This window comes from Cibotium barometz, chromosome 3, assembly GCF_041138505.1.
Source record: "Cibotium barometz isolate CiBa-2024 chromosome 3, ASM4113850v1, whole genome shotgun sequence".
In the NCBI taxonomy this organism is placed as follows: domain Eukaryota; kingdom Viridiplantae; phylum Streptophyta; class Polypodiopsida; order Cyatheales; family Cibotiaceae; genus Cibotium; species Cibotium barometz.
In genome coordinates this window covers 3,698,524-3,720,842 of record NC_141048.1, presented here as the reverse complement: position 1 = coordinate 3,720,842, position 22,319 = coordinate 3,698,524, and the positions used below count along the sequence as shown (strand labels likewise).

General features: G+C 45.7%; 1 protein-coding gene across 1 annotated transcript in view; it reads left to right on the top strand.

The window, feature by feature from the left end:
* The window catches only part of CBL (cystathionine beta-lyase), a 101,839-nt gene that overhangs the window by 47,372 nt on the left and 32,148 nt on the right, over positions 1-22,319 (top strand). Inside the window, exons 7-11 of the mRNA XM_086772296.1 lie at positions 5,356-5,452; positions 5,611-5,692; positions 5,890-6,007; positions 6,226-6,333; positions 6,493-6,595. Coding sequence (XP_086628422.1) covers positions 5,356-5,452; positions 5,611-5,692; positions 5,890-6,007; positions 6,226-6,333; positions 6,493-6,595 — 508 coding nt within the window. The remainder of the gene's footprint in view (positions 1-5,355; positions 5,453-5,610; positions 5,693-5,889; positions 6,008-6,225; positions 6,334-6,492; positions 6,596-22,319) is intronic.

Below are 22,319 nucleotides of genomic sequence, written 5' to 3'. Positions count from 1 at the left end.
TTCATAGCACCTGGGAGCTTCCCCGACATCGGTATGCACGACTTGCTTTAGAGTCCTCTCATCAGCTAGCCATGGAGGGAGACACTTCATGTTGGTATATGCGCAGATAGCATCCTGGTTTGACCTCCACGGGTTCAGTTTAGACAAACTTCCACCCTTCCAGTACTCTCTGGAGGCACCCTCTCTCACCTTGACACATTCTGAGATTAGTAGGGTCATCAGACAGGACCTCATTCGGTTGGACACTAGGAGGACATGGCTAGAGCCCTCACATGAGTTGGGGACGAAGATGGCTTTCTATAGAGACCATCTTCTCCGCACCACTAAGGATGGCTTTATACTTAGACCGAGCTACATGGATACCCATATGTCTCATGGATTGAGGTGCGCCATTGGGCAGATCCGCACCTCTTCACATCAGTTAGAGATAGAGACAGGCAGATTTAGAGGCATACCTCATTAACTTTTCAGAGAGGGATTTGGACCACTGGCTAGAGTCATGGACTATTGTGATCAGCGATGCTTGGGTTTCTATCTCCTGGAGATCCGCAGGCTCAGAGAGTCCATTATCAGGAGCAGATGCCCGACTGGCAGGGAGTCCACACAGAGACAGATTACTGACTTCTTTAGAGGGACTACCCGGGAGGGGGGACAGCCGACAGCCCAGCAGTGGGCACCCCGTGGGACTCTAGTTGAGAGAGCTATCCAGTTGGGTAGATCTAGACGCCCGAGGGTTCGCGGATCCTCACATCGGAGACGGTGCCTACACCGGAGGATTCAGAGCATCATTGCGAGGTATCGGGCTCGTCCGACCAGGCATCTCACTATGGCAAATATCTAGGCCATCCGGCAGAGACCCATGCTAGAGCTCCTAGGATGATTACGACTCCAGCCATATACTGTTGTACTCACTGTCTCTTTTGTACTCAAAAGAGAACTCGCATCACAGCACAACATACCATACAGTCGACACACCTGTACCAACCCTCTCTACCTTCCAAGGGTACTATCCATCTCTATCATGGATTTCCTGTCCCCTGTCCAATTAGTAGCAAGGTTGTACCATACATGTGTCCATTCCTGTACCTTCTGCCTGCATGTGACCTATCTCCTGGAGAAACCCAAAAACATGTTTCCTCGAGAAACCTACGACCTGTTTCCACATGAAACCCTTAGGCCTGTTTCCCTTTGGAACTTCTGTCCTGTTTCCATACAGAACCATTCATGGTACCATTCAACAACAGTGCCAACAACAGCATACATCAAGTTACCTGTTCCCTCATGAAACATTTGGCAACATAGAGATGCCCATATCTGTAGGTCCCTCTGTTCCTTTCTAGCAGGAAGAAAACAATCTGCTCCATGAGCACGCAGCCATGCGAGCTTGCATCACTCCCATGCCAAGAAACATAACCAAGTGACCTGTACTTGCAGTCGGAAACTCAAGTACATAGCTGAATTTGCAGCCAAACAAAAACAGCCCATAATCAGTCTCAAAACAGTTCCGAACCCAAAGCAAAGAGAAGCTGAAAGTTCCATCAGTTGAACGCCATCGACATGATGTCTATGTTCATGAAAAACCAGCCCTTGTCCACCTTTATGTCCAGAGAAACCAGCCCCCTGTCTTCTGCAAAAACACGCCCCCTCCAAAAAGCACCAGTGCTATTGGGCGTTTCATAGCAAGCAAGGGAGGGAAAGAAGCGCATCTTCCAAGAGCTAGAGAGAGAGAGAGAAGGAAGGCCTGTGTCTCTGTTCTGTAGCACAGCACAGCAGCCAGCCTGTTACTCTCCCAAAAGCATGCCGGTGGAGATATTCAGCTGCGCCTACAACTTCTGAAGCACAGCCTGCCTGCTGCCCTTTCCAAAAAGCCAAAGCGATTCAGCTGCTCAGACCCGCCTGTACCTGCTGGACAGAACTGTCCTTATCCGCCTGCATGTACCTGTTCGTACAGATCTGCATCTGCACAGTAGGCGCCTGAACCTGCAGCACCCGCACCAATCTGTACAAGCCTTTTCACAGCTACTGTACGGTACCGCTACCCTCCACGCAGCCAACCAGCCTGTTTTCTCTTCTCCTCCACGCAGCCAACTTCTACGACCTCTCCCCAAAAGCCAGAGAGAGAAAGAGGCGCACTTTCCCCCAAAAGTAGAATAGCCTCTAAATATTACCTAGGGGCCTCCAAAGGTTTTAAAACCTTTATAACATTAATTTTTGGCCACCAAAGGTTATAAAACCTTTTTAATTAAAGTCTCTTTGCCCCCTTCACACTTGGGGTTGTCCACACATGGGCTTCCTTTTTAACTCCAATCTGATGCCATTCACACTGTCCACCATGTCCCCGTGCACACCTGCATACTATCCAGAGAAAAACACAGGGTCGTGACATACCCCCCTCTTGAAAAATGGCAAGCGTCCTCGATTGCACTCAATGGCACAGTAAGGCATCTTATGAGCAAAGACTCCCCAAACGACAAAAGCAATGGCCCTCCAATGCATTTGGGTGATAAAACAATCATCCTGCACAATAGGCCATACAGTCACACCAAAGTGACAAACACCTCTTGCTTTTTCTTTCAGAACCTACAGCAAAAGTCTAAAACCAAATGGAAACACGTTAACTGTGTTAGCCAAAAACAAAACCATGCATCATTCTACATATGACAAACATATGCATGACACATATGCATTCGCAAACAATATGCTCCTCAAGATGCTCTACCTACTCCAAAGTAACAGTCTAAGGGCTGCTCGCAAGCCTTACGCCCATGGGCATCCCGCAGGACCCACGACTGATGGTACAATATGAGCATATGAAAACACTCAATGCATCCAAACACTACATCCACTACGTACTTTCCCACATATGTCTCATGACAATCCCGCAGGAGTCACACCCAATGGTGCATCCATGAACATAATAAAGCACTTGATGTATCATACCAATATACATGCAGCACACGACACAATGCAGAGTATTTCCCAATGTATTCTCAATGATACCAGGATCCAATGGCACCATAATACAAAAATACCTCTACCTCAAAAAGTGAATGCATACATGCACAAACAGAGTTCGATCCATAAAGAGAAAAGAAAAGAAAAGAAGAAGAAGAAGAAGAAGAAGGAAAGAAAGAAAAGAAAAATAAAAATAAAAGAAAACAAAAAACAAAAAAAAGAAAAAGAAAAGAAAAGGAAAAAGGAAAAGAAAAAGAAAAGTAAAGGAAAAGAAAAAACGAGAAGAAAGAGAAAAGAAAAGGTAAAAAGAAAAGTGTGCTACTTTGCACCAGCCACATTGAGCTATGCCACCCATGGGGAGTCTCCATACATGTTAGTTTATGATGATATTATGAAGTTCTCTAGCCTAGGGGATATGCTCCTTGCTGGAGACTCAATATCGCAGAGCTAGAGCCTCGTGCATAGGTACCCTTCTTTGAGACAGATGATCGCGACGAGGTGGGCACAGATCTCGAGCGGACATCACAGGACATGTCGACCTGCATGGACTATGGGGAATACTTCTTGGCCCTTGGTGGGGCTCATAGACTAGCCATTTACAATGGCCTAGCTCGGTGGCCTGGTTCCAGCTCTCTCACTTGCTACCCCTTTGGACATGGAGCCAGTACAGTGGACTACTTGGTGGGCTCTCTCTCCTTGATACCACTCATGCTAGACTTTACCATTTTGCCCCGCCCCATCGGTGTTGCAGCTACTCATGCATACTTAGCCTTCTCCATCACATGCCAGTACGCCACTCAACCACTTGCTCTACCACATCATCGCCACCCGAGATACCACTTCACGAGGGATATCTCGTCCGTCTACTCTGCCCACATTTTCCACACCCTTTGTGACCTCGACCTGCACATCCCACTTGATGAGCTTACCACACAGCTCGCAGCCACCGTTCATACATCTGCTGCAGCTGCCTTCCCGCACACCAGAGCCACTCTTAGATCACCAAGTGGGAATGTTCCACAGAACAACTAGTATGATGAGGAGTGCCGGGAGACCCATGCCGGCCTGCATCGGAAGGTTGCGCTAGGCTCCACCACTCACTAGTAGGCGCAAGCGATCTTCCGATGTCTCACATGGAGGAAGAAGCGATCCTATCTAGCCAATCTGGAGTAGGAGTTGTACCGATTATTTCTGGGGTAGAGGCCTTGAACTTCACTATGGTTGTAGGGTAGCTCTACAAAAGAGGCATAGACCAAATCTTACGTAGGTGTGTCCCAGACCATGAGCAGCAAGCAGTATTAAGAGAAGCACACTGTGGCATTACCGGAGGACACGGGTGGGGAAATCACAGCCCGAAAAATTTTGCAAGTAGGCCTATGGTGGCCAACGGTCATGAGGGATGCCAACAGCAAAACAAAGCAATGTAATGTCTATCAGCAAGATGGGTCAAGCTGGTGATTGTGATCCTCAACCCCGGCACCCATCTCAGTCTACCATCACCAGTTTTTTCTGCCCATAGGAGGACACTTAGACAGATGAGGAGGGGCCCACCATCTCACCTGCTGGACCTCAAGCACCGCAGGCTCACCAACCCCCGATTGATGAGATCCTCGCCTTGTAGCTGCTACCTTGTCCCAGCTTCTCCTCAGCCCTACAGATCTAGGGGCCCTCCTCACCCCCTCAGCGATGGTGGACATCCTTCATGGACCCGTACCACACATCGATGGATAGCTCCCTCACCACACTCACACCCCGGTATCCTCCACCCACTTTATATCCATGATGATGAGGATGGCGATCCTCCATGATGAGGATGACAATGATGATCCATACATATCTACATTTACCTAGGGATAGCAGAAAATCTATTTCTAGTTACTGTTTTTTGATTGGATTTGGAATTACATCCTCAATCAGAAAGAAGCAGCCTACAGTGGCACTTTCTTCTACGAAGGCTGAGAACAAGGTAGCATGCTTAGCTTATGTGAAGTAGTTTGGTGTTAAGGATGATCTCGAAAAAGGGAGTGACATTGCTGTTGTACGACTAGTTGCATGGAGATTGCCAAGAACTTGGTGTTTCATGCTCGCACGAAGCATGTATAGGTGTACATGCTAATTTTTAAGGGGCCGAGGGGCAGGGATCAGCAAGTGTAGGTCTCATGGGGTGCGTGTGTTAGGTCAAGTTGGTGTAGCTGTGCTGGTTCTCAAGTAGAGCAGCTGGGTTCAATTTCTGACCCCAAATGAAGCGCACAGGATGGCTTGAATTCAGTACCCCATGAGAAACTTTAGGACTGAGTTTAAAAACTTCAAATGGGTGGAGTCTAAAAGCCTTAAACAAGGAGCGTTTCACATAGAAAGTGGATAGAGCTGCTCATTTAATTCTTGATCTGTTTTCCTCAGGAAATATCAAAAATTGCTCACGTGCATGATGCCTTGGTGATGGTAGATAACAGCATCATGTCTCCAGTCCTTTCCAGGCCTCTTGAACATGGGGCAGGTGAGAGCTTTTAGTTTACATCATCTTCATTGCTATGGCTGTTGCAAGCCAAGACTAGTTGTTACCTCTAACAATCTAATGGTTAAGAATGTTTGAACAAGCTTTTTAATGCTTTTGGACTAACGAAGATTCGGTTTATCTGTCATGCCTACCTTCAGATATTGTGATGCATTCGGCCACCAAATTCATCTCAGGGCATAGTGATCTGATGGCAGGAGTTCTTGCTGTCAAAGGAGAAAGGTCAGATTTATTGATGCATGTTCTATAGCTCATCTTTACCCACATGTAGCTTTAGTCACGACTCTTTCTAAAATTCTATGAATGTTTAATCTGGATACACAACCTGTCCATCCCCAACGCGCCCCCCGACGTGCAGGGGCTGGTGGTGTATCCACCCTTAGTCCTTTCATCTGACATTAAATGCACCCATTTTGCAGTTTGGCAAAGGACATATACTTCCTGCAAAATGCGGAAGGCACGGGCTTGGCACCTTTTGATTGTTGGCTTTGTTTGCGTGGAATCAAAACAATGGCACTTCGAGTTGAAAAGCAGCAAGTATGATGTATCTAGTAATGAAACCTTTTTCTCCCGAAGCTTTTTCAAAGCACGTGTTCGTTGAAAGGTTGATTGGAGTCTTAAGGGTATTTACACAGTATTGCAGCCCATGCAGTGACTGTGCAAATAGCCTAAATGCATTGCAATATCTTATATGGACACATATGCCTATATGCTACACTTTTTTCCCGGAGTTTCTGAAGTGTGATTGGCTCCAGTGTAATGCACAAAAAATTGCGGAGTTCCTTTCTTGTCATCCTCGAGTAAAGAGAGTGAATTATGCCGGACTTCCAGGCCATCCTGGCAGGGATTTACATTTCTCACAGGTAGGTATATCTATCTTTGTGGTAGAGGTCATCGGTACATGGAGTAAGCATTAAAGTCTGGCTGCTACTCTGGAAGAAAGAAGACATCGATATTTTCAAAAGCCTGAGCCTGCAATATATTTATAGGATGCCTGCTTATATGTGCCGGCTTTTGTACAGGCGAAGGGGCCTGGTTCAGTACTAAGCTTCACCACAGGATCTTTATCAGTCTCCAAGCATATAGCAGAGAACACAAAGCTTTTCAGCATTACAGTAAGCTTTGGTATGTATCACCATTCATTTGTCAAGCTTGTATATAGTGTTATTGGTATCAACAGTGGTTAGTAACTTACATGCTGAGTTCGCAAATGACATGCTTGAGAAGTATAAAAAGAGAAACCAGACAGTAAGAAAGAACTGTTTGTGAGATTAAGAGCTAATTAAAAGAAAATGTCTGCGTGATGCTGACAAACCCACTGAAGAGGCAAATTAGTACAAAGAACCCTCATGAAAGGTCTATGAAAACCAAAAAACATAAGGAAAGGGAGCTCCCTCTCTAGCTGGTGGCTCTCAGAGAGAGGCCACAATGGTGAAGGGGGTGGGAAAAGCCACATTGGGGCCTCTAATGCCAGATCAGTCTGTCGCCCCCCCTAGTGAAGAAGGGGCCAACACTCCAGGTGCACAAGAAGGCTGCGTGATGCTGCTGCATTCAATCCGAGTTGCATGTAAATGCTCGCATCTCTCCTAAAAGATATGAATGAATGAAGTGGATCATCTCTGCAGTGGGATGATGGATCCATCTATGGTCTTGCTGCTTGTGGGTTGCGAGATGTGTTTGGTGGCAATGCTGCTGATAAGCTCTCACCTCTGGCTCACATCGGCTCAAGGGGTCCACCAGGGTACTGGTATGGAGGAAGTTGGAATGGCCAAGATCTGAAAGTGTGTGAGCTGTGGGTCGAGACCTCTAACATCTTATTCGTAGAGTAGAGCTGAGTCCACCTCCGTGGCGCATACATTCTTTACATCCATTTGATGTAAAGACCAACAACCCTTCACTTACCCTTCACCAACCATAGTAATGATAGCTCTCATGGTTTCTATTCTTTTGCAACTGGGCTAAATGTCTCATCGTAGTCAATGCCATAGGTCTAGGCATAACCCTTGGTAACCAATCTTGCCTTATACTTGCTCAATGATCCATCTGAGTTATGCTTGATCTTATCTACCCACTTACATCTAATTGCCTTCTTTTGTTTAGACAAAGGCACTAACTTCCATGTTGCATTTGCATCCAATGCTGCCATCTCCTCATCTATGACATTTTTTTTAGTTTTTATTTTCAAGTGCCTACTCAAAACAACTGAACTCCAACCTGTATTGCTTTAACCATGCAAGCATAATGATGGGTTGCATATCCATCATATCTCAACCTATCAACAACACTATATCCAACCCTAATGAAGCGAAGAGTGTTGGGTTTGGAAGTGAACAGCCAGAGAATCCTCCACTAGCCTTTGGGGCTTGGGCAGTCCCATAGGCAATGTTGTCGAGTCTCCATTGGGGTGCCACATCAGCTTCATCGGGCTGGCCAGCCTGCCACGTGCCTACCGTGACATTGTAGTGTGCAAGCAGCGAGAGGAAGTGGGTGATCTTTCGAGGCTGGGAACTACTTCAGAGCTGGTGTGTTGTGGACTCCTGCACCTCCCAAGACAACTCCACACATTTATGAATGGAACAAGCAATAGACACCAACCGTCGTAGGGTACTTGCCAATGCTCCAAGCTCACGTCCCTTGAGGCTCTCCAAGCTCATTTGTAGAAGCTCCAATCCTCCAATCTCCACCTCCACTCTACCATCGCGGAGTCGCTCACACCACAATGCAAGGCAATCGTCCTCTCACTCTCCCACACACAAGCATAGAAGAGACACATGCACTAGAGTACTCTCTCTCTCTCTCTCTCTCGGAGAAATGGATCGAGGTCGCCAAGAAAGGGAAAGGTAAAGAATCGCCACCCATCCCCACTCCCACCATCATCAACATGACCCTTGAAGAGGAGCAAAGGAGGAAGACCCGGGCCTTACATGTACGAGTGTCCGGTCTAAAAGAAGATGGACGAGGCAGAGAAATGGATTGAGATCGCCAAGAAAGGGAAAGGTAAAGAATCGCCACCCATCCCCACTTCCACCATCATCAACATGATCCTTGAAGAGGAGCAAAGGAGGAAGACCCGGGTGTCCGGTCTAAAAGACCGTGATGATACGGAAGGGGAAACCAAGGAGCTCTTCTCTATGATGGGCATTGAAGCCACGCACACAAAGGCATGGAGAGTGGGAAAGAAGAGAGAAGGTAGTGGTGGTGAATCTTCTAAGGAGAGAGCACTTATCATTCGTTTCCCCTCCATGGAAGCGAAGGACTTCTTGAGTGAAGAGACGTCCTCACACTCTCGCAACTTGCCCACATGAAAGAAGTTATGCCAGAGATAAGGGCAGCCCGAGAGAAAGGGAAAGTGGCCTTCTATAGAGATGGTAGAGTGGTGATTATGGAGAGGCGCTCTTCATGACAGCGCGAGACCTATGGGACTGCACTCAAAGTTGCTACTTGGAATTGTAATGGATCTCTACGTCTTGATGTAGGGGCTTTTGAGGATAGTTTCACTGGGATGGACATCATCTTCTACTGTGAGACGCATCAGGCTCCTGGACAGTCCATGCCACATGTTAGTGGATTCGGATAGGAGACAGCTTGTAGACAGGAGACTCGTTCAGAGCATAGAGGACGGGGCTCAGAAGGAGTGGCAGTATTGTTTAGAGAGGAGCTACAGCCACTGATACATATAGTCCGCAGAGATGAGCAGGCTAGGTACATGTGGGTTAGACTGAGGGCAGAGATGGGCAGATATCTCTACATTGCTATATGCTATTTTGCTCCTAGTACATCAGTGTATGCATCACCTAGCGGGCAGTCTCCCTTTTCTATTTTGGATGATGACATTTGGGAGTTCTCCAGGGATGGTGACATCATTCTCTTGGGGGACTTCAATGCCAGGACCGCCCATAACCAGACAATATTTTATGATACCTCAGAGGAGATGTTGAGGGAGCTTGATGTTAGGGATTTGGGCCTATCTAGACTCTCACAGGATGAGGAACATACAGTGTATGGGCGGTATTTGATAGACTTGGGGACTGCACATGGATTGGCCATCCTGAATGGCCTACAGAGATTCTCGACATCGGGCGGTTTCACTTGCTTTCCACATAGGCATGGTGCTAGTACAGTGGACTATGTTATGGCTCAGCCCAGTCTCATTCCCTCTTTTCAGGATTTTATGGTAGACACTAGGCCGGTTGGAATAGCAGTGGATCATGCTATCTTGTCCTTCACTCTCACATTTCAATTCAGCACCGCTCCATTGGGACAGGTCTCCACACACACTCGTTATACCTTTACAAGGGAGACTGACACCGTGTACACGGATGAGATATACAGACGCTTATGTGCCGAGGAGCCGGGACGGCGGCCGGCCATTAGATGAGCTCACTCAAATATTGATAGATACGCTTCATGCTGCAGCATCAAAGGCATATCCCCATAGTCAGCCTACACGGAGACGATCTGGGAACATGCCCTAGAACAGTTGGTATGATGAGAAGTGCAGAGAGATGAGGATCAGAGGTGCTCATGGGTGTTACCACTCACAGACAGTCACGGATTACCTTCCGGCACCTAGTGCGACGGAAGAAGAGGGCTTATCTTGCTCAATTAGAGAGGGATTTGTATTAGTTAGTTATGAGTCAGGACTCAGGCGAGGCATGGAGACTATTCCATGAGCATTCACCATCACCAGCCATTACCTCCACAGAGATTTGGGGTGAGTATGCAGCATCCTTGTACACAGCAGCAGGACAGCCACCCCTGCGAGACCCATCGGAGCCATGCCCAGAGACATGTGCTTTCTTTACTGCTGAGATGGTAAGGAAAGCTATTGACAGGATGAGGACTGGGAGAGCATATGATCATGATGGTTTGGTAGCAGAGCACTTTATTCATGCCAGAGATATGCTTGCAGAGCTTATTGCTATGATGTTTAACCGAGCCATGTGTGAGGGTTTTCCTGAGACTTGGAATATGTCCATGATTGTGCCTATCTTCAAGTCAGGGGATCCCATGCTTCCTAGGAATTATCGTACCATCATGATTGGTCACACATTGGCTAGATTATATGCATCTATTCTTGAGCAGGAGTTGAGTAGATGGGCAGAGAGAGAGGGCATACGTGCATCAGGGCAGGCAGGGTTCAGGAGAGGTTTCTCCACTCTTGACCATATCTTGACACTCAGAGCTATTATTGAGGAGGGCAGATTATATGGCAGGAGGATTTATTGTTGCTTTGTGGATTTCCGCAAAGCTTTTGACACAGTACCGAGAGCCAGACTGATGCGCAGACTACAGGAGATGGGAGTGCCCACAGAGCTGATTTGGGAAATCATGGCTTTATACAGGACAGTTGTGGGGTAGGTACGTACTACTCAGGGTATATCTGAGATGGTTCACTCCACTATTGGGGTGAAACAAGGCTGCCCCCTTTCTCTGTACGTGGATGAGGTTTCAGACTATGTAGAGTGGGAGGGTGACAGAGGAGCACAGCTAGCAGGGACATGGATTCCGCTGTTATTGTATGCCAATGATATTGTGCTGATCTCAGATTCTCCAGAGGGGATGCAGCGTCATTTGGATGCATTGCACACGTTTGCACAAGACAGTGGATTGTCTGTTAACCTTGGTATAACCAAGGTGATGGTGTTTAACACCACAGCAGAGTGGGTTAGGAGGTCAGTACCCACCTTTACATATGGTCAGGAGACAGTAGAGTATACAGATGCATATACCTTACCTTGGTGTGGTTTTCAGTGGCCCACTATTTTCCTTGAGGAGAGCAGCGGAGACCAGATTGACCAGAGCTTATGCAGCATTGGGGAGACTAGAGAGGATGTGTTCGCAGGTTCAGTTTCAGGAACCTCGAACAAAGCTCTGGCTCTTTGACACTTTGGTCACTTCAGCCATGCTGTATGGAGTGGAGATATGGGGACCCTCAGTGGACCACCTCAGCCGAGTTGGTAGCACTGATGGATGGAGACCTATGGAGAGGCCCTTGGTTTCTATGATTTCCTGGATGATTAGGGTCAAGGCCTCCGTACCACATGATATTATCCGTGCAGAGATGGCTGCCCCCCCCCCCCCCTTGGTAGTAGAGGCACTCACTCGATCGAGTCTCCTTTATACGTAGCACTTGGGCTCTCCCTAGAGACAGATATGCTCGCTTAGCCCTGGAGTCTTCACGACAGTTGGCATCACAGGGAGACGGATCATGTTGGTATGCACAGATGACAGCTTGGTTCCAGTTGCATGGCTTTAGTATGGACAGGCTACCTCCATTTCAGTACTCCGTGGATGCGCCCTCCCTCTCTCTCACACGGGCAGAGATTACGAGACTTATCAGGCAGGACTTGATTCAGCTGGACACTAGGAGGACATGGATACAATCGACACAGGAGCTTGGTACGAAGATGGCTTTCTATAGAGATCATCTTCTCCAGCTCACGCAGGATGGGTTTGTGATTAGACCCAGCTACATGGATACTCATCTTTCTCATGGGGTACGGTGTGCTATTGGTCAGATGCGCACATCCTCACACCAGCTAGAGATTGAGACTGGGAGATTTTCAGAGGAGTACCAGCTGAGGCCAAGATTTGTCAGCTGTGCCAGATGGAGCCAGAGACAGAGTTACATTACATATGTCACTGTCCAGTATATTATGAGATACGAGGCCGTTTTCACTGCCTGTTTAGAGAGGGTTTCGGACCACTTTCTAGAGTCATGAGATACCAGGATCAGAGATGCCTCGGATTATACTTGCTGGAGCTTCGTAGACATAGAGAGGGTCTCTTGAGAGGGAGGGGATCAGAGAGGGAGAGACACCTATAGAGGCAGATTACAGATTTCTTTCGACCAGAGATTGAGCAGTCAGGCCAGCAGGCATTGCAGCTAGCTCCAGAGTATAGCCGCACTAGAGGTACACTGATTGATCGGGCTATAGAGCTGGGGCGGTCCAGGCGCCCCAAGATGAGAGGCCCATCTCGACACCGGCAGAGACCACAACAGAGGATCAGGACCATACTAGCACGGCATGGGAGACGTCCAGTCAGAGTACTCACCATGGAGGACATTGAGGATATCTGCCATTGACCGATGAGAGACATCTTTGGATAGTGATGTGTATGATGCTTACCTTTGTTGCTGGAGTTTTCCTCCCAGATGTTATCCATTAGGAGCTCGTAGTACCGTACTTTTCCTCATAGTTGTTTCAGTTTCAGTTAGTTGTTTAGTTGTTTTTAGCTTTTCTTACACAGACATTGTATCAGATCCACCAATTGTTGTAACTTTTTTGGTCTCATAGGTCATTTTGGCCTTCTGAAGACGTTAATATATCATTTCATTTCATTTCATTTGCTCTCTCTCTCTCTCTCTCTCCGAAGCCCGAGACCCCATGGCCCTTGCCCATGGCCACGCCACCACAGGAGGATTCGGGCCATCATCTCCCATCATCGGAGGACCTTCTCGTGCCAACTCAGTTTCACCACCTTGAGCACCATGTCACATCAACGCATGAGGGATGTATTAGGGTGATATGAAAGCTCTCTGCTCATGTACCTAGATCAGATTTTATAGTTCTAGATTTTTGTTATCTTTCTTTATTACTATTATGTACCCAAGATGATGTACCTCATGGATATGATGTAACCTTTTTGGTCTCATAGGTCATTTTGGCCTTTTGAAGATGTTAATACAACTTTCTTTCTTTCTTACCCATACTCGTTAGCCCCATGCTTGATATTTTGGAGAGTGGTATACCATCTACTCAGAGCTGATGCTGCTCTCATGTTTCTATGTTCTTAGTATTTCCATGATGAGTTTCCATAGACAGTTTTGTATCATCCAAGTGAGATAGCTATGTTTATGTTTTCTTTCTATTTTATTTTCCATTCCATGATTAGATATGCCATGGACATTATTGTATCACTTTGGTCTCATAGGCCCATTGGGTCTTTAGTAGACACTTAATATATCTTTCTTTCTTTCTTTCTCTCTCTCTCATTCACAAGACAAGACAAGACCTCTCATAGCACAAAGAAAGATTGTGTCTTTCCATTATGAGAAATTGCCTTATACACAATTGGTTGGGCACTTACTTACTAAAGTCTTACCTGGTCAGTATCTCATAATGTACAACCTTTATAGTGCGTTTACATAATACTTATTAATGTCCTCAAATGAAGGAGCATCTTTGTTAATCCAGAATGGGTTAATATCCTCCCCCCCTACCTGATGGAGGTTCTCTCCTCAGAAGCTTTTATCTAGGTTGAAAGACTTGGTCGCCAAACTCATGTCGGTAGAAGTTGCGGCGTGATTGAAGCTTTTTTAGGGTTCTTTTGAATGCAGAGTGTGATGTAAACTTGGTGTCTGTCATATCTTCGAATGTGACATGCATGTATCCAGGTAGACACCTGAGGCTATGGTAGTAGAGCATCATTCCTTGTTCCTTCGGGCTGCTATTCATGTCGAAGCAAAGATTTTGTGCATCATGCCCATCTACCTTTCTTTTGGTTGGTCGATTAGAACCACGATCAATTTTAGAAATCGAACCTTAGCCACTATGTTTGGATCCGAAATCCTTCGCCATGATTGACTGGATATATCTGGAAACTTAGAGGGTGAGAACTTTGGAAAGTTTTAGCATACATGGGAGTCCCTCTGCCTTGCTTCTTTGAACTCTAATGGTGTGAGTCTCCTCTTTATAGGCATATACAAGGGGTCCACTCTTTTGTTTGGTGCGGAGCTTTTGTATTCCCAACTGTATTCTGGTATTGTGAGGTACTCCTTGCGCCATTCAGGCTGTATCCCAAAGTCTTCTTGGAGGGGGTTGTCACCGTCTATTTCAATTGCATAATATCCACCCCGTGTATGCACTGGATGTAGCTTTCACCACCTGCGGAAATAGTAAATGTAACCACCCGAATTTCCAATAGATAGGCTAGGTGTGGGTTCGCTAGCGTTGTGTGCCGTGCCACATTCTCCCACAAGGATCCTTCGCTACCCATCGGCAGCAATTCTTCCATGTCGGATATTGAGACTCGGAGAGGGTAAGGAACATTTTGTTGCTACTTCAACCCTATGGTAGAGTAGTCTTCTAGTAGGATTCAACGTGTTGGCTCAAAAGGGGTGATCTGCATGAGTACTTGGAACATCAATTTTGGCTTCAAGAGTGGGTTTCCTGCATGGATCAAACCTTCATACTCTACAATTGACAATAATTCTAAGACATTTTGATCAGTAAATGGTGCTATGTCATCCCGGGAGGGTAGAGTACGTACCTCATCAAGTGGCCTTTGTGGAGATACGTTTGTTGCCGGCAACTCCTCGGGGTCGAGAGTGTTAGTAGAAAATTCAATAGGGAGAAAAGAGTAACGAGAGAAGATACAATCTGCTGAGTTTTGTTAGTAGGAGATACACTTGGATAAGAGTTTAGTAGCTTACTTGAGATGGATGTAAAGACGGGGTAAGTGACAGAGATTGAGGATTTTGGAGTTTCCTCTTTCCCTTCCCCTAAACTAGGTGGAGGTTGGGGAGGTTTCACAGCCTTCATAAATTCATGGAGGTCTGTGATCTCTTATAGGGCTATATTTGGATATTCAATATGTTCACGATCAAAATTATAAATTACATTAGTGAGCATTGCCTCCAGATGTTTAGGTATTTTCCTATATAGTTTTATAATACCCAAGGGATGATATAATGTAGATTCGTATAGATTTAGATATTGATGGGTATCATAAACCTCAACCCACCCATGGCTAATTACCCACTGGTAGCTATGAGCAACAATCGCGTAGTTGGCCGGTGTGGAGGGTATGTCATCCGGCATGAACAGGTCGAGTTTGTCGACATAACTCCGAAGGTTGAGCACGATGGGATGTAGTTGGAAGAAGAAAACGTCAGTGGGATTAGTTAGTAGTACATCTCCTCGAAGGATACCCATTACTAAGGTGTGATCTGCATCTCTTTCCGTAGTTTGATGTATTAGTGTTAAATCTCCTAAACTGAGGTCTTCTGCTAGGTTAATCTCATATTGAAGTAGTGAGAGGGTTAGTGTAGACAAAAACAAAGTGAGAGTTTGAGGAGGGTCTCGAGGAGTCATCGGCAAGGAGCCTATCTCTGAGGCACGCTCGATAAATTGGTGTAACTTGTCTATTTGCTCACTTCTTTGAGGCCTTCGTTTGAGAGTGAGCTGTTGCTCCAGTTCCTGTATCCTTCGGTCTTTGTCGTTGAGGAGCGTTGAAATTGTAGCTTCTCTTGCATCTCGAGCAGCTGTGAGCTCTATGTACTTGCGTTTCAAGTCATCTCTTGCAGTTCTATGGTTGTTTATTTGGGCTTGTGCCTCCTCTAGTTGCTATAAGCGATCTTGTGCTAGTGCTTGGCTGCTGCTAAGCTGCTGGTTGACATGTGTGAGGACTTATTGGTGACTTTCCAACATCTGCTCCATTGCCTTTGTCTTTGCACTAATATTTTCATTTAGCTCTCTTATCTTCTCTGCATGTTCTTTGTTTAGAAGTTCTCGCTCAATTTGCAAGCTAGTTACCTTTTGTTGAGCGCGGCAACATTTTCTTCCTTGCTCGCTTATCTATTTGGTAAAGCCTCCTCCTTTAGCTTGAAAGGTGGCATGATCTTCCCTGAGTTGGGTCCTGTGCTGTGTGTCCTTTTCTTTGGTATGTGCCACTTCTTTCTAGAGCTACTCTTTAGCTTGTTTGATCTGCATGCTGAGGGCCTCATTTTATTCGTGTCTCCTGACAATTGTTTTACTCAATAGCCTGTTATGCTCCTCCAATGCTGTTATTCTTGCTTCTCGATCTTTTGCAACCTTTCAACCTTTAACAATTGTATCTTTGTGTGTGGCCTCGACTACGGCTAGATGTTCTTTCAAGGCTTGTACCTGGCTTTGATATTCTTCCATAGTTTTGCATGCCTGTTGTGTAGTAGATGTGTGGTCATGAGGTAGCATCATCACACTTGTTGTTCCTGTGACCATACACTTGAGCTTGTAGAAGCGGAGCCATTTGTTTCCTGAAGTTGGAGCTATAGTAGCTGGTCCATTCCTTCCAAGCTGTCTTGTAGGAACGTATCTGCATCTGTTGGCATGGTCAGTTGCTTTAAGAATGAACTTGCACCTTCGAGGTAGTCAAATTCTAGGCGTCTTTGTTTGCTAGGGTTGGGATTATCCTCCTGCCTTTTCCGCTTCTCGGCTTTTGTGGCTTGTTTTGCCATACCTTGCTCTGGAGCTTCTGGGGTTGTTCTCTTGATACCTTCATTGACCTTTGCCTGTGGATGTGGCTACTCCTCCATGTATTTTCGGTCTCCTTTCTTAGATGATGGTGGGAGATCGGGAAGAATTGTATCATGGAGAGGCAAGAGGTTTTTGAAGACCAAGGCTGTTGGGCTGCACGGGGGAGTTTGGAGTATAGATTCAGGAATAGCAGGTTCTCCTGTCCCCTCAGGTAACTACTCGGTGAAGCTGATGGTATCTATTCTTGATTTGGCATCCATGGTTGTTGTTACCTGCAAGGGAACGCCCTGGCCTTCCAAGCCTGCGTTGTAGTCGGCGATGTCTTTGGCCACATCTTCCTCCAGTCATCGTGCTTCTTCTTTGATCTGTTGCCTTGTGCCTCCGCAAGGTTTCTTTAATGCGGCCTCTCATATGCGTTAGTTTGTCTCGCGTCCTACCTTCCTTGGCGCCCTTGGATATCTCCTTTATGAGCTCTTTGGTATCCTTGAGGACAGCTTGTCCTGACTGCAGTTATGTTGTCAGCTGTGCAGGAACCGTTATCTCCTTCTGTTGTGTTGGGCCTGTGATACATCCTACTCTTGATGGCGTGTGGGTATTGGAATGTTGCTTGCATGGCTAAGAACCTTTGTTAGGAGGTAGGGTTCGCAAACCTTTGATTGGTGGGACTTGAGGTAGTGCTCCATTTCCTTGTGGAGATACCATGCCCAATCGTCTTTCTTCTCCTCGTGTCCTCTGGCTATTGTGTGAAGAGGAATGCAGCTATATCTGTCCACCAGCTTTATCTGCATGATCATAGACATGGCACGGTAGGCTCTCTCATCGACCTCTTCTTTGATGTTCCCATATTCTGCCCCATTAGAATTGTATGAGATCTTCTTCAACATATCCTCTACTGGCATCTGATCAATGTGATGGAGATGTGATGTGATGGAGGGTGACATTTGTAGTGCTTCTCTGATCATATTCTCTGTGATATGTACCTGCTCCCTTGATCCATCGGGTTTTGTCCTCGTTTGGTATTCTTGTTGTATGATGCGAGGTACTCTGCACACAGTGTTTGATTGAAAGTCTTGGGGAGTACCTCAACCATCTTACCCAAGCCCACCTTCTCCAGCTTGTATTGTACATTTGTGTCTTCCAGAATTTTGAGGCACTCAAGGCTGTGGTACTGGAAGAGAAGGTTTCCTTGCTCTGTCTGGATATCCTCCTTGATCATTATCCCCTTCAAGTCCTTGGCATAGGGGCCTAGGTAAGTGAGCTTGTGCCACGATGCCCCCTCTTATGTGAATCCGGCGTTGGATCTTGCTTTGCTCCTCTTTTTTTTTGCCGCAGGAGATCCGGTGGCGTTGGCTTGGGTGATTGACGGGGTCTCTTCATACTTCGGGTTGGAGTCTTCTGTGGAAGCCATTTGTAACAAAATCAAGAGAGCGTCAGCTGTGCTGTTGACTGGTAGGAGTTTATGAGCTCTCGGTACATGTGTGGTATGCTGGTGTGAAATGGCAGGATGTTGATGTGAACTTGTACGTAATCTTCTAAGAGATTTAAGTATGATGGGAAGAGGGTTAGTACGGTGAGCAAAATCATAAGCGTAGTGTTGTCGTGAATTAGCAAAGCTAACAATGGGATTTTCCCGTGAAAGTTCTAGTCTGTGAAAATGTAGGGTGCATTTCACGATGTGAAAGTGTTAGTCTGTGAAAATGCAGGGTTCATTTCACGATGTGAAAGTGTTAGTCCGTTTGTGTTTGTTGTTTAGCTATTGTGTGGGATCGATTACATTGTTAGAGCAAACCCTAACATTAAACGGAGGCATGAAATGTGAAAATGGTGTGGCTGTGAATTGGCAGGTCTTGGATCTTACGTTGTGAAATAGCATATTGCTATTTCACGACTTGATGTCTCTTATGGCATTAGTGATTGGGGCTGGAAGCATTAAGGTGCATGACTTTAGACAATGCAAAGTATTAGAATTGAGATAAAAAAAGATAAAAAAGAAAAAGAAAAGAAAAGAATCAAATGCAAGCCTTATAGCATCGAGAAAACATGTGATAGATTTTCAAGCATTGAATATTGTTCATGCGAGTAAGCATGATGAAAATGATTGAAGTATCCACATGCAAGAGTGATGAGCTCCTACCTGAGAAGTGGAGGCGGTGAAGGTTCGGGCTGAAGGAGTGCAGGCAATGAACACAATCATAGAGCGGAGATGCAGATTTCGAAGATGAGGAGGAGCTAAATGCACAAAAAGGGAAATGTGATCAATTTTATGATGTGTGAAAACTCCTAGCTTTTCACGACGTGAAATGCTACCAAGCGGAGGTTTTCACGACGTGAAATGGTCGCTTTTCCTCATGCATGCAAATGGGGGTACCCTAGAGTCCTATATGCTCAAACATTTCAAGGCCAAAAAATATGCATGTTGAGGAGGAGAACTTAGCACGTGAAACATATGAACCTGTTTCACGGCTTGAAATGGGTTAGACATTTCACGGCGTGAAATGCTTAACCTTTTACCTTGTACCCGTTGAAAATTGAAGTTATTTTCTTTAGGTACTCCTTGTTACCTTCCCTTTCATGGAAACCAAGTTGGTACTTTGGAGCTTGTGGGTATGTGTTATTGTAGACGCTTTAGTTCTAAGTGAGAACTCCTTTGTTTCCCTTCCATCCGCTGGAGGAGTACATCTACCGAATCTTCGTGAACCTGCTTTTTTTTCTTGTGCATGTGGGTTCACTTCAGTGTTACCTTTGTTCAGAACTTGGCCTTGCTTGATTTCTTTGGTGGGTGACGGCTTGACTGTTGGTGTTGCACTCTACTGTTTACTTGGGTGAATGGTTTTCTTCCTCCAAACCAATTTCGATGCTACCTTGACACCTGATATATCTGGGCCTTGATTTTGCTTGTTCCTGTGGCCATCTTCTTTTCTTTTGGAGGTAAACTTCGCATTGGATTTTTTGTGGTCCCGTGGTACCCATACTTACGGCTCCTTGATAGTATCCTTGGGTTGCTAGTAAGTCTTTCATTATCCACCTCTTTTGGCTTCTTAACGGTGCTTGGGCTTGTCTTAGTTGCTGCTTCTTCTTCATGGTTTGTTTCCCATTGTCCTTGCGTGCATCCTTATTTTGTTGCTCGGACACCCTTGAGGTGATGACCTGTTCATTATAGCCTTGGGCTTTGAGCTAGGACTTTTTAATCCATTGTTGCCTTGCTGGATGCATATAGTGCTTTTTCGGCGGTTCCCTTGAGGTGTGAGGTTTGGTCGAGGTTGATGCCTTATCCATGGATCCTCCCGATTTGCTTCTTGTTGGTGCCTCCATGCCACAGTCGACTATCTGCTTCCTTTTATTCATAATGGGATTGTTAGGGGTTCATTGCCATTGTTGAGTTACACTATATGGACACATAAAGCGGTAGTTCATTCACAAATAACCTGGACTTACTGAGACACACATTCACAGAATCCTCGCTCCCTCGCTCAACAACACATTGGCCCCGAAGTCCGGCGCCCCTTGCGGTATTTCTTTATTGTTAAAAGGTTGGAAATTACAAAGCACAAGTGCAACAAAGCACTCTACTTATATCAGCTGAATTTTACAAATTCTAGGAGAATTTTGCCAGCATAACTGCACTAAAACTGTTCCATAGCATCTCAGAATGAGTCCCAACTGATAGGCATACTTCCATAGGCATCAAGCTTCCCAATGAAGTCCAAAACATCACAATTCAGCTTGCTGTAATTTTCTGCACAGGCCTGTTTTCAGCTCTGTTTTCAGCCCAAAATAACCCTTGTACTGTCCTGGAGGACTTTAGCAAAGTCCTACTGCATTTTGGCATCAACCGGGCAACATAACAGCCCAAAAACAGCACCTAAACAGTGCTGAAATAGCATTGTTTTGAAGAGGTTATTACCCTCTTCTGTCCCTGCTTTGGTGTAGGAACCAACTACACCTGTTCCTGTTCAAGGAGGCAACTAGCCTTTGCATATAAGCATGAAATTCACACAATTGTACCTGATTTTATCTGATGATAACCTTTCCATAGTCTGCAAGAGAGAGAAAGAGAGAGAGAGGCTGTGGGGAGCAAGCTCAACCCTCAATTCCTGAGTTAGGGCAAGGGAATGCACCACGAATGCTGGTTTTCCTGCAACAAAACACCACGATTGCTGCAAATTGAGCCTCCTCCCCCAATTTCCCACGCTTCCCTCTTCTCAATGAGGAAAATGTACCAAAATTTGACACTTGGCACATTTTTAAGCCTTTTCCACATGCAATCTTCCAGGCTAAAAATCTCCTAACTGGTTCACATTCTCACAACAGTCCTTTGTCAGCTTTTGGTCCCCTTGACATTCCGCACAAACTGACGCGAACACTTTTCAATTCCGACACTGCCAAAAATAGCAGTTCCCTAAATTTTAGGGATGATGTCATCTGCATTCCTTTTGGTCTCCTGACCATCTTTGACCACTATGGTCACTTCAGAATTTGCTTAGAATTCAAGATACATTCACATTTCGGTGGCGGCCACTTACTAGTGTAAACCGGCCTATACCCTCATTCAGTGGCCATGTCCTGGACACTGTCATTCATCTTTCAGTGCCCATGTCCTGGACACTGTCATTCATCTTTCAGTGCCCATGTCCTGGACACTGTCATTCATCTTTCAGTGCAGTTCTCAGGCTTAGCCAACCACTGGTCCAAAGTCCCACTGGCTGACCCATTCTGACATTACAATGGCCCAAGCCCTTCCAAGAGATACCGGGGGAAAGCAACAGCAACCAAAGAGAAAGAAAATAAAAATATATACTTATAAAGAAATGTAAATAAGGAAAACAACTGCAAAAAGTTTCACCTCCTGGTGACATACCCCCCTCTTGAAAGAAGCAAGCGACCTCGATTGCAAGTCCACATGCAAACGGATGACACAGGACGATCACCAGATTCCCCAGGTGATTAGTGTCATCGCATGTATCTCCTGCCAACGGATGACACGGGGCGATGATAGGAATTCCCCACTACCATTTGTGCCATCGCAGGTTCAAGCCTTTCAAATACATGTTTCCGGATGCAACACAGGGCGATAGCATATATGTTGTACTATTAGTGTCACAACATGTAAATCATTCATTTGAAGCGTAACAGATACAACTTCAAAGCACTGAAAGTTCATTCATTGATTAAGTCATTGACAACAAATGTCAAAACTGTACATTGCCAAACATATAATACAAATGTACAGGTCATTCAGAATTCAGCTTCAAAAAGCATATTAAACCATTGCAGGTTCTAACAGAAAGGCTTCCTTGTAAAGTTGCATCAACTGAGGTGAATCAGCCAGTTCAACCTCATCCATCCATTTAGCATCCATTGGTGAATAATTTCTGAATTTCACCAAGTATCTTCTTGCAACTTGTCCTTTCACTTTTCTATCTTTATGGGCCAGAATCTGCTCAGGAACCAGAATTTCATCCAATTCCTCCACTTCAGGCTGTTCCTCTGGCACTATATCTTCTGGCACATTGCCAATAAAAGGCCTCAAAAGGCTCACATGAAATGCATTATGTATCTTCCAGGTTTCTGGCAATTTCAGCCTGTATGCCACATCACTTATCTTC